Consider the following 12,698-nt stretch of genomic DNA (forward strand, 5'->3'; position numbering starts at 1 on the left):
GAGCAGGCTCTGGTAATGGAACAAGAAGTAGATACTCTCTTGAGGAAGGGGGCCATAGAACGTGTTCCGCCTCTCGAGAGAGAGTCTGGGTTCTACAGCCGTTACTTCATCGTTCCGAAGGATGGGGGGTTGCGTCCGATCTCCATCTTAGATCTCCATCTTCTGAACCGCGCTATCAAACGGTTTCGGTTCAAGATGCTCACTATCAAGCAGATAGTATCTCAGATCCAGTCCGAGGACTAGTTTGTTACGATAGATCTCAAAGACGCTACATACGTAACCTAGAGACGTTTTTGTAAATTATGTTTTTACAGCCGTTTTATGGTTTAAATATGTTACATCGCCTTACCCCGCTCGTACAGTATTATTTTTATATGTGTGGGTTTTAAAAAGCCTTACATTTGATTTTCAAATCCCTGCAGATAACTTGAATCAGAAAGTGTTCAATAGTTCTCTAACAAATTTCTATGTAGTCTGTCTATGTAGTTTTTTCAGACTATTTTTCAGTCTTGTAGTATGACAGTAAATTGTTCCATATTTCCTACCAGAAAGGAGGAGATCAAAGAGGTGTAGTGTGCAGGGTGAGTAGGCTCTCTAATAATTTTGGAGGTTCTGCTCTGACATCTGTACATATAAAAATCCTCAACTGATGGTAACTGTATATTTTGTGCCATTTTGATAACTTGTTTCAGAGCGCTTGTTTTCAGAGCTCCTCTCGTGTACCAGGATGTGATGCAATATGTTAGTGCACTCATTGAACATCAATTAAAGTTCACAAGAAGTTTCTGAGGCAATCTTAGTTTCTTTAATCTCCTCAGAAAATAAACACATTGATGTGCTTTTCCAGTGACAATGGAGGTGTATGTAGTCCAAGAAAAATCCTCTGTAATGTTCAATCCCAAGAATTTAAAACAGACAACTGTCTCCACAGCCACTCCATTTATAAGGACAGGTCCTAAAATTAATCACTATCTCTTTTGTCTTCTTGGTGTAAAGGATGAGATTATTGTTGGAGCACCAGGCTGATTTTGTACTTGTGCATAATCATCATTGTTCGTGGTCAAGCCGATGACTGTTATCTGTCATCTGCAAATTTTACTATGGTGTTTGTTACATGGGCAGGTAGACAGTCATGAGTGAAGAGTGCATATAGCAGGGGACTCAACACATATCCCTGTGGAACACCAGTATTCAGAGTAAGAATTGAAGAAGTGTACTTTCCTAGTCTGACATTTTGGGAGCGGTTGGTTAAAAAAAAACTTTAGTCGTTCGTTTAGTTTGTGGTGTTTATAGTGTGATATTGCGTTGATTGTGTGATCCCTTGAGGAACGCTAATGACTAAAGGGAAGTTCTGACCATTAGGATCACACCTTTACACTAAGGACAGGGTGGAGTGGCCTAGACAAGCTGCTAATGCAGACCGGAGATAAGACTCTGCTTTGTGTCCTCGAACAAAGACCCTTAAGGCAAAGTTTCTTCTACAGTCAATAATAGTCTCTACTGTAAGCCACTAAGGATGAAAAAAAATTCTCTAAATGATGTGAATCTATGTAAAATAGACATTTACTGTACATTAATAATGAATCATTTCCCTTGTGAAAAAGAAGTACACGTTAGCACTTATGGAAATAATATACTTTAAAGCACAACAAAAGATTATTAAAATGCAATGATTTAGAATGTATTTAAAAAAAAATTGACATTACAAAGTGCACTTTTCAAAAGTGTACTTAAGTGCGTTAAGAAACAGTCATGAAAGTGTCTCTCTTTAAGTACAGCTACGTTTTGTCTTGTTTTGCCGGTGGTGGTATGAGAGCTGCTGACCCAATACACCAAACTGATGGGGAACAACTTGGTGATGGGACTAATTAGAAACTGGACCAGCTCAGTGTCAGACAGCCTTAGAACCAGGAAAGAGGATAGATAGATAGATAACGTAGTTTTGGTGAACATTTTTTTATGGGGTGCCAAATTCACGGAGATGCGTTAATCTGTTGGCTTCACTGTTTAAGACCAGCTTCTATTCTCCAGCCTCTAAAACCCCACAGTCCAGAAAAGCTGCACACAAACTGTTGAGCCCTGAGAAACCCATCTACCCTTGCTTATGTTTACATTAACAATTAGGTCACCAATTTAGCAATTCTGCCTTAGAGGAAAATTTGATAGGTGTAATTGTTTTCCGGCCTGCTATTCAGAACATAGTAACCAAACCTGAGATCTTTAGTCCTCCGTCATACTGTAGACTGAAAAAAAAAAATCAGCTTTTATTTGTCTAGATGTGATTCTGATAGTGGTTCAGTGATTTTATACAGTATCTCTTTGTTTGACCGAGTTAATCTATATTTCTTTTGGCTGTTTTCTTGTTTATCTAACTTTCTTGGCTTCAGCGTGGACAAAGTAGGAGACCTAATGTTCCTGCTGAAAGCGTTGAGCTACAGGGAAAGGGTATTACAGCGCAGCCTGGCAAGTCGACATTACAATAAGGTCAGTTGCTCTCACTAAATCACTGGAAACAAAAAAAGTTTCCTCTCTGTGTGTTTTACTGCTGCTTATTTTAAAGCAGAGCAAGGGAGCGATCTATGGCAAGTATGAATAGCTGTGAAATGCTTTAATTGAACATTTATTGGCGGTAAAGTTTAAAACGTTTTATGTACCCAATAGAACAAAAAAAAAATCTTTTTTTTTTAGATTTAAATTTCTAAGAACATTAAAATCCAGTTTCCTTGTGATTATAATGTTATTTAAAGGTTGCAAAAGACTTTTCATAGAACATTCAAGTAGAAATGACATCATAAGGACGTTCTGAGAATGCTGTTCTAAGAACGTTTTCTCCGCATTATGAGACTGTTCAAGAACAAACAACATTATAAGGATGTTCCAAGAATGTTTCTCTCAACATATATCAAATATTAATAAAGTTATAAGAACATTCCATAAACATTTCTTTAAGAACAATACATTTATATAACTTTTAAAACATGAGATCTCAGCAATGTCTCAAACTATGCTTACATTTGCCAAGATCCAAGTGCGTAGAATTTAGTAGGGACGCTATGACATGTCCCTACCAATATCCAACGACTACTAAATTGTCTCTAGCAATAAGTTTGATCAAACAATTAAATATATGTGTATGTAACCACTATTGCTGTAATTTTGGTCGCATCTGAAATAGGACATACCATTGATATTAGCTGAGAAGTTAAAGTAAATACGCTAGAAAACTGCACGCTTTAGGTAGCCGAAGTGTTTAAAACATACGAGCACAGTTTAGTTGAATGATAAAGTTTACCCTCTTTAATGTTGTTATGCTGTGTTTTGTGTTCATCTGATTCTCCCATTTGCTCTTTTTACATTGACGATCACTCTATTACAATATATACTTATAAATTTAACATTCACTTCAGTGGTATGAGATGACTGGATGCTTTCAATTGATTTCCTAATGAACTGTTACCAGAAGTTGAACTGTCGTCAAACTATTTAAAGTACAGTGAATTAAGCTACAAACTCGATCATAATCCACAATGTTTCCATCTAACCTGTATTTTAAGATGCAGCTCGTCAAATTAATAGAGTTTTTTTTTTTTATAGTTAGCACAGCAGTAAACCGGATACCTGAATATGTTCGTAGATGTGTGAATCGTAGTTGTGTTGAAAGGTTATCCTTGGAAAGGAAATTTTTATATTTTATTTGTAAACATACTTTTTTTTCCTTCAGTTAATGTCATAAACTTAGTGAGCTAAGCCAATAGTAGTACTGACAGTGTCGTGTAAACATGGCTGAAGATGTGAAAAGCGAAGGAACAGACAAACCGATTCAATTGAGTGAGTCATTTACGCTGGAACCGTTCCGATTGATTCAAAATCGTGACTTTGATCATTCAGTTCAAGCAGTTCACTAGCAAAACCCAGATCAAAAGAGCATTTCATTTTCGAATTTTGACATTGCTTGTAATGGTTTTAAAAAGCACGTCTAGTGATGGGTGAAATGGAGCTTTTCGAAACTCTGAATCAGTTAAACCATTGCGTTTCGAAGTGCTCCAAACGGATCGCGAATGATTTGATTTAGATCAGAACTTTGCGTATAGTGAATCATTTAATTCAGATCGGGACTTTGGGGCACATATTGCGAATCATTTGATTTAGATCGGAACTTTGAAGCAGGTTCGCGAATCATTTTGCAAACTGAATGATTTGCGTTCCTGCTCCCAAGGCCCTGTCCCAACTGGAACACTTCATGTGCACTTTTGGACTTACAATGGCCGCCGAGTGCGCGTGTCCGTTAAGTCCACAAGACCGTAAAGTGTGGCATTCGTCATTTTTACGTTCAGAAGGGTGCTCGCGAACGCCCCCTCTGTTGAGACTGCAGTGGGGCAAGCTTCGCAGCAGATTTCAACCCAACAGTCAAAGCGGCATTAAAGTGCTGACTCAGAGGAAGACCGTGAGGTGCCATTTGGGACAGGGCCCAAGTCTTGATCTGGGGTGCGTTTCCCAAAAGCATCGTTAGCTAACTATGGTCGTTAGTCCTATTGAACTCTATTGGTAATGACGGAACTTGTGACCATACTCAGGGCCGTTGCTAGTGGGGTGAAAGGTGGTGACGATTATAGGGGCCCACGGCTGAGGGGGGGCCCCCCGGCGATCTCAACCAACTGGCTGAGGCCAGCCTAAAAAGACGCTCAGGACAGTTGACGGGCCACTGCTGCACATCGTCACGAAAGCTTATCATTTGCACGTGTTTTTAAGCCTTGCCAATTTAAACATTCATAAGAGTTTAAAGCATTCAAACACCAGACGCAGAAAAACTCATCTGAGTACTCGCGCGCCGTGTTCGGTGCACACGCAGAGAGCCGCGTCTCACGGACAGCAACACCTAACTGAGCCCTCCTTCGCATCCTCCTGCACCTGAACGAACAAATACAAATCGCAGTTTAAAAATGCAAACAGAAAAAGATGTGAAAGAGCCCAATTCAACCGAAATTTACACACAAAATTATGTCAAAATACCCGTCTTGGAGAGGATCCTGTCGGTTATGTCTTAAGTGAAAGTAAACATGGAGAAAGAAATCGCATGTGTATCATTATAATGGATGCATTGCCTGTTAAAGTGACCGCGCCTAATTTACTATCTGCTGTTAATCCAAGAAAATGAAAGAAAGAAAATCACTCACTGCTCTTGACTGAATTACTTTGTAGTTTTAACAAGAAGTAATCCACAGTCAAACCAAAAATTATTCGGACACCAGATATAATTTTTGATATTTTTTAGTGGGAGCAAAATAAAGTAAACTAAATTTGGGACCAAAAATTATTCAGACACTTTGTCCTGACCATGTTTTGCTTAATTGTTTTTTCTTTAATTGCTAATGCGAACTTTTTACACCACAGACTGAACAAAATTAAGCATTGCTTGGTAATTGGTCAACAAAGTATTGATAGTTGTGTAAATATTGTCATGCTAACAGTTGTCTGAATTTTTGGTTGATTGTAATCCATTACATACCTATCAAAGTTATCTGACATTATCAAGATTAATTTGTTCTGACACAGTTTAATTCCGAGTTCTTGTCATCTTATTACCATTTTCTAAACTATAGCAAATAAACTGTGATAATGTGAGAAATGTTGAAGGTGTCGGAATAAATTTTAGTTTGACTGTATAATTAATTTTTACAGTGAAGACTATGCAGTGCTATTTTACATTTGATTATTTGGTTTCTGTACCTGGACACCTACAAACTTGAAGGTGACCGATTATGCCCCTTTCTACAATATGTAATATAAGTCTCAGGTGTCCCCAGAATGTGTCTGTGAAGTTTCAGTTCAAAATACTCTACGGATCAATTATTATATCGTTTTAAAAAATGCCTATTTTGAGAGGAAGCAGAAGCATGCCATTTTCGTGCATGTATCTTTAAATGCAAATGAGCTGCTGCTCCCCACCCCCTTTTCCAGAATAGGGCTGTGCCTTTACAGCTCGTACGTCAGATACTCTGATAAAAAAACATCTGTTTGGTTTTGATGATCATGTCTATCGTGCTAAAATCATGCGTTTTAAAGCCATATTAGTTTAAACGTCTGATATAGTGTTTTCTAAATGCACACATCCGAAGCACGCGCACAGAAAGTGGCTGTCACACGGCATGTGAGTAATAAACTAAGTTCTCTTCATGTCTTATTGTGCTTAAACTGTCAAATACATAAAAGTTTATGTTAAAAACACATGAGTTACAAAAACAGTCTGTTATGTCTGTGAAGGTAAACAGCTGGGAAAGAAATCGCATGTTTATATTAGATCTGTGTGGCAGCAGCGTAATATACAGTAAATAAATAAATCCACTGCTCTCTTGTCTCCTCTGAGGTTGGGACTCTTAATAGTGTTCTGTGCTTATCTGTGCAGCTAACGATAGAACAGTTAGCATGCTTTGCTCGAACTTTTGCCATGGCGCTAGAACTGGTACACCGTTGTCGCTTGTGAAAACAAGAATGGCGGCGCCGTGAGTGGAAACGTGCAGATAAAGGGGCGGTGATATTATAATAAGATCCCTTTGCCACGTCACAAAGGGAGCGAAATCTGATGCGCTCGTTTTTTCAGACGCTTACAGAAAAAGGCTTACCAAAGCAAAGTTTCTGGGTTAATCTTTTTCATGTTTCCTGGGTTGGTAGATGCACAGGGGACCCGATTATTGCGAACCATATTCTATTCCTATTTTATCATCTATAGCACAACTATACATACAATTGATTTTATTTATTTTATTTATTTTTTTTAAATTTCAAATTTTGTCTATTTATATTTACATACTGTATGTGTGTATTTTTATTCTCATCTTATTTTTATTGTCTGTGCGTTGTTGTTGTCTCTGTGTACTGGATGCTTGTGACACTAAAACAAATTCCTTGTATGCGCAAGCATACTTGGCAATAAAGCTCTTTCCGATTCTGATTCTTATTCTGATTCTGATTATGGCACTTAAAACCAGAAAAAAATCAGATTTTCATGATGTCACCTTTAAACATTGTGTAAATAGCACAAATAAATAAACAGAACGAACATACAAATTAAACAGCTTCAAATATGGCCCACTGGTACAACCTGCACTGGGGCCCCGCAAACCCCAGCTACGGCCCTGACCATAGTTACTTTTGGAAAACGCACCCCTGAAATGATGGTTCGCGAATCATTATTCAGATCGACATTATGGAGCGCGGATCGTGAGTCATTTAATTCAGATCGGAATTTCAGCGCAGGTTTGTGAAATTTTTGATTCAGCTGGGATCTTCCGAGCATGTATCGCGAATCATTTGATTCAGATCGGGACTTCGGAGCGCGTATCGCGAATTGAACGATTCGTGATCCGCGCACCGAGTCCTGGGCTGCGTTCCAGTCTATTTTTTATGCCCTTCACTCGCAAACTTCCCTCCGTCTCGTTGACTCGGATGTACCGCAAATCTTTTTTCTGATTTGTAATTTTTTTTTTTTATGAAACCGTACAAAACATCAAACCATTAAGACAGTACAGTTATAAAAACAAAACAAAGAAAAAAGAAAATATACACAAATACAAGTCCCTTAAGAAAAGTTACCATGGTTTTATAGTAAAAGTGTAACCATGTTTTTTTTTTCTTGTATAACCACAGTTTTACTACAAATACCATGGTTAAACTATGACTAGTGTAACAAAGGTATGGTTTAACTACAGTAATAATAAGCATGTTTTTTTACATTGCAGTAAAAATACATTGCAGGTGATCCCACCTACCCGACACACAGCTTCTTTAGTCTGCTGCCATCAGGGAGGAGACTGCGGAGTCTCCAGTTTTTGTACTAAGCCATGGTTAATTTTCATAAGGGATGTGTTGCCAGGTTAACTAAAAAATACATTCACACCTTAAGAGGACACATAGGATGAATATAGAGATGCAGTTTTCACTGTTTTAGGATGAACAGAGCTATAGTTTCCATATGGATCAACTTTGAATAAAGAAAAGAAAGGTTTAGAGCCAGATTTTTGTTTATGTATGTGACATTTAGCTAGCAGAAAACACAAATGAATTGTTATATTTTCATATATTCTCTGTTGAGTAGTGAAACAATCCAAAGAAAACATCTTTAAAACAGAAAGAAAGGTCAACTTACAAAATGAGAAAAAAAAAGCTGACCAAAATTTCTCTGTGTGGGTGCATTGCCAAACAAGTGAATGACATCAAAAACAGCAATTTCAGAGTCTGATTTATATTATAACTACGTCTATAAGCTTTTTGTGAAATCTGAAGTAGCCCATTAATCTGTTGCTTGACCGTTTCATATTTTAGGCGAGAGCTATAGTTTCCAAAGTTAGACATCACTTATTATGATTTTCAGGGCTTTTCTCTTTATTAGGGAAATATCAGTGTCCAAATATGTTATACACAGAAAAAAAAAATGCTTTTTTCACTCTGCCAAATACACAGTAGTTATGTTGGGGGCGGGACATTTACATTCTAGAGACCATTTGACAAAAATCAACGTGATGCAACATGGTTCATCAATATTTTTGTTCCATTTTCCTGAGACTGTAAATTTGAACAAATTGTTTTCAATGCTATTTGTTCCTTTGAACAGGTAGAGAAAAACAAAGATGAGTTTTTCATGGCCTGGAACGCTTGTTTACATCACGTGACCACTTTGGCTATGGCACACATACACAGAGGTGAGAGAAAGGGGAAGTTTATGTACATTATTTATAGTTCGTGTGTTGCATGAATGTCTGCAAATGCTCTTTTTACATCCACATTCTCACAGAAGACTTTAACATTATAACAAAGGGGTCCAAAAGATCACCCTGTAGGATGCTGGGATGCCGTATGCACAACAACCCCAAAAAGTATTTGGACACTGAAGCCACTCTTAAAAAGAAACCTCTGAAAGTCACTGAATTACTTAAAATAGCAAAGCACAAAAAAGTGTGACACTTTTCAAGACAAGTATTTCACAAAAAGACTGGTCATTGCAAAAATGGCTTAGAAATGGGAAGTTAGTTCTCAGGAATTGCCAGATGATCTTACCAACTGCAGACAAATAAAACCTCAAACTAAATTTGTAATTACACTCAGGATGACAGAGTGGCTATTCTTAATTAATATCCTAAAAATACTAAAAGTTACATTTAAGTTGCCAATTTGAACAACAATTACTGTTTAGTGATTTTACTATATTCATCTATTAAATAATTACAATATATTTAAAATAAATAAATGATTAATAAATAAAAAAAATCAATTATTGAAATAAAGTATACAGTAATTATGTAATTATTATTGTTATATTTAAAAAATAATAAACAAATAAAATCAAACAAAGCCAAATTTTTAATCTTGTTAATCGTAGAGTCTTAATATCTTAAGCTGTGTTTTTGAAGTAAAATGTAGGGGTTTTGAAATATTTGTTCAGGAAAATAAGTCAAAAGACTAATTTAAAGGGGTCATATGATGCGATTTCAAGTTTTCCTTTCTCTTTGGAGTGTTACAAGCTGATTGTGCATAGATAAGATCCCTGAAGTTGCAAAGACTAAAGTCTCAAAACCAAAGAGATATTCTTTATCAAAGTTAAGACTCTGCCACGCCCCCCTAAAACGGCTCGTTCTAACACGCCCCCACATATCTACCTCACTATGTGGAAATATTTGCATAATGCGCCCAAATGTGCACGCAAAGAAAGAAGACGAAGAAAGAAGGCGTGGTTTCAATAACCACAGTTAATGTTGAAGCAGCCATGTCAGGGATTACACCAAATACACAAAATAATGATCTTTAAAAAAGCATCATATGACCCCTTTAAATACTTTTCTTGTAGTGAGGATGTTGCTGCCACTGATCCCTAAATGATGAATTATTTTACACTTAAATGTGTGAACAAGCACAATGTATTAATAGTACATGTGCGTTTGTGTGAGGTCTAGAGTAAGTGATTCATGTGCCCGTGTAGACTATAAACTCACCACACATCTTTGATCATTAAAGACACTGTTCAACTTCCCTTTGACTTTCTGATTCACTCTTACACTCAGTAAGCAACAGAAAGGTGCTGTGCATTCTCAGCCTCTGATGTTCTAGAGTATTTCCACATGCTCAGTGTGTGTGTGTGCATGTGTGCATGGGTTTGTGTGTCAAGATATATTTTCCTCCCCTGATAGCAAATTTCCATTCTCTCACCCTCCTCCCACACACTTATACACACACACACACACACACCCCGAGATCATGCGCTAATTTTCTCTGAGATGCTGCTGATAACATTGAGACGAGGGGCTTTTATTCACACCTTGCACGAGTGTTCCAGTTTGGGCTTTCATTTATGATATTAATACTGACTTAACACGCATGATTGTAACACATAGTAGCGGTCACAGATCACAGAATATTTATTACATTGTTCAGTGCCTCACAAATCAGTCATACAGAGAGAGTCACAGGCACACACTGTAAAGAGATGCAAAGAGCCAAGTCTGTAAATTCAAGCACTGTTGTTCATTCAAAGCATGGTATACAATCTGCATAATATGTGATTTTCTAGCAAACAAAGCCATTTTAAAACACTCATAATCATGAGAAATTACATTTTCCTACATCTTTTGAGATTAAAGAGCTATGAAAATGTACTGTAACGTTCAGAACTCTAGACTTCCTTACACATGCAAAAAGTGCAGTTATTGAATGATGAGTGATCAGGTGAATAAGTATTTACTCTCAATAATGCACCTGTAGGATTGAACCCGGCACATGGAACGTTCTCAGAACTGGCAAGGTTCTTTCAAAGTTATGATCAAACGTTCTTCCGGTAACATTAATAGACCATTTGTTAAAAGTAATCTGGACTTTAATAATATTCTCAAAATGTTAGCACAAAACAATTATGTATATTTTATTGTGAAACTTCAGTTGGACGTTTGTCTAACTTTTTTTTTTAAATGTTACTACTTGTTTCAGAATGTAACATTCAAAAGTAACATTCCCAGAATGTTTGCAAAATGATCAAATGGAATATTGAAACTTTTAAATCATTTTAAAATCTGGAACATTCCGAAACATTCTTAGAACATATTTTTGTTAGCTGGGAAAGTCCTGCCCTTCAGTTAAAAGATATTCATCACATTTTTGGTAGTTTGCTTACTCTAGAATGCTATTTCACTAGCTGAATCCAAAATATGATGATTTGAATGATAAATGCGTTTCTGTTTTATATTGTTTTTGGTCTTTCCTCTTTCAAGCTGATATAAATATTGCCTAGATAGAAAACATCTGCCCGGGGGTGCAGCAGACTTTGGTACATCAAAGCACTGCTTCTCATTTCAAATGTGAAAGGAGTGTTTCTTAAAGACAAAGCGTCCCATTTTATTTTAGGGGTCAGGGAGAAGGTGAAAAATTATCATTTTTTGATGCAAATAACATGGACCTCAGGGGAAAAATGTTTAATGCAGCACCTCCTTCTAATTTCACTATTATGCTAATAATTGCTCTTATTATGTTTCTGCAGTGACTTTGGAGCAGTTTGCTCTCGCTGTACGACAATGCCATATCAAAGAGGACCGTGCCTTGCTCACCAAGGTACGTGTGAAGTGCTGTTTCTCTGCTCTGTCTGCCGCTGCACGACACTCTTTTTGTCTTTTGACTCAGCAGCCGGTTCCAATGGAAAGTTCTCAGAAACAACAACAACAACAGCCTCATGCTCACTCAAAAAACAATAAACGGAGCTTCTCAGAGTCGCAGGGAGATTTCAGAGGATTCCACTCTTGACCACGTGTTTGGAAAAAGCAGGCTGCAAAACTGAGAAAGGGGGCTAAATTAGTGTAAAGGGCCAGCATGATAAAGCAAGCTACACTTTTTGGGTTTTTGCTTACAGACCCAAGTCTGTTGGGTAGACTCTTTTGACTTGGGCCAGTAAGCAACCACCCAGAATACTTTTCAACCATTTATAATACTCAAGAAACCACCTAGAACACCGTAGCAACCAAAAAACAATACCTGTGCAACAGGGGCGTCATGCACTCATTATTTTAAAGGGGGCACGAGTGAAGAGGTGGGGAGCTCGTTATGCTTGTCATGTGACACACAGCAGCCACAATAGCGCTGTATAACTGATATATAGACTTATGTTTTTTTATTTGAAATAACATGTTACCTATATCATGAAATATCTCGATTCTCAAGTACAGGTGCATCTCAACAAATTAGAATATGGTGACATGCCAATCAGCTAATCAACTCAAAACACCTGCAAAGGTTTCAAGTACATGCATTTTGCACCTTTATAGACCATGGTAGTTGATCAATAATGGGCGATGGGCAAATAACCTAATGTTAGTGTAATCTATTAACTACGCATCTTTTTACTTGAAGGTCCCATATTGTACACCTTTCTGGAGTTTTATTTGAGGTTTTGATGTCCTTAAGAATATATATTTCCGGTATAAGTACCAAAAACCATCTCAATATATGTTTACCGCTCCTCTCTCAGGAGCTCTGCTGAGAACAGGTCGATTTTGGTCTGTCTAGTTAATATTCATGAGCCTCTCTTCTGATTGGCCTGTTGTGTTCTGAGTGACGCATGGCCAGGCCAGCCACAGGTAACTAGGGTCAGCCGACGTCACAGCACTAGCTGGAGGCAGCAAAACAAAGGGGAAACTGGAGGCGGCCCATTCAAACCAGCGCAGATT

At 37.5% G+C, this 12,698-nt stretch overlaps 1 protein-coding gene across 1 annotated transcript in view; it reads left to right on the forward strand.

The window, feature by feature from the left end:
- LOC107679162 (acyl-coenzyme A oxidase-like protein) overlaps positions 1–12,698 on the forward strand; it is a 58,003-nt gene that overhangs the window by 22,735 nt on the left and 22,570 nt on the right. Inside the window, exons 8-10 of the mRNA XM_016474641.1 lie at positions 2,388–2,484; positions 8,609–8,696; positions 11,519–11,589. Of these exons, the coding sequence (XP_016330127.1) occupies positions 2,388–2,484; positions 8,609–8,696; positions 11,519–11,589 (256 nt within the window). The remainder of the gene's footprint in view (positions 1–2,387; positions 2,485–8,608; positions 8,697–11,518; positions 11,590–12,698) is intronic.

The sequence above is a fragment of the Sinocyclocheilus anshuiensis genome, unplaced genomic scaffold (assembly GCF_001515605.1).
Source record: "Sinocyclocheilus anshuiensis isolate Anshui unplaced genomic scaffold, SAMN03320099.WGS_v1.1 scaffold300, whole genome shotgun sequence".
NCBI classification, from domain to species: Eukaryota; Metazoa; Chordata; class Actinopteri; order Cypriniformes; family Cyprinidae; genus Sinocyclocheilus; species Sinocyclocheilus anshuiensis.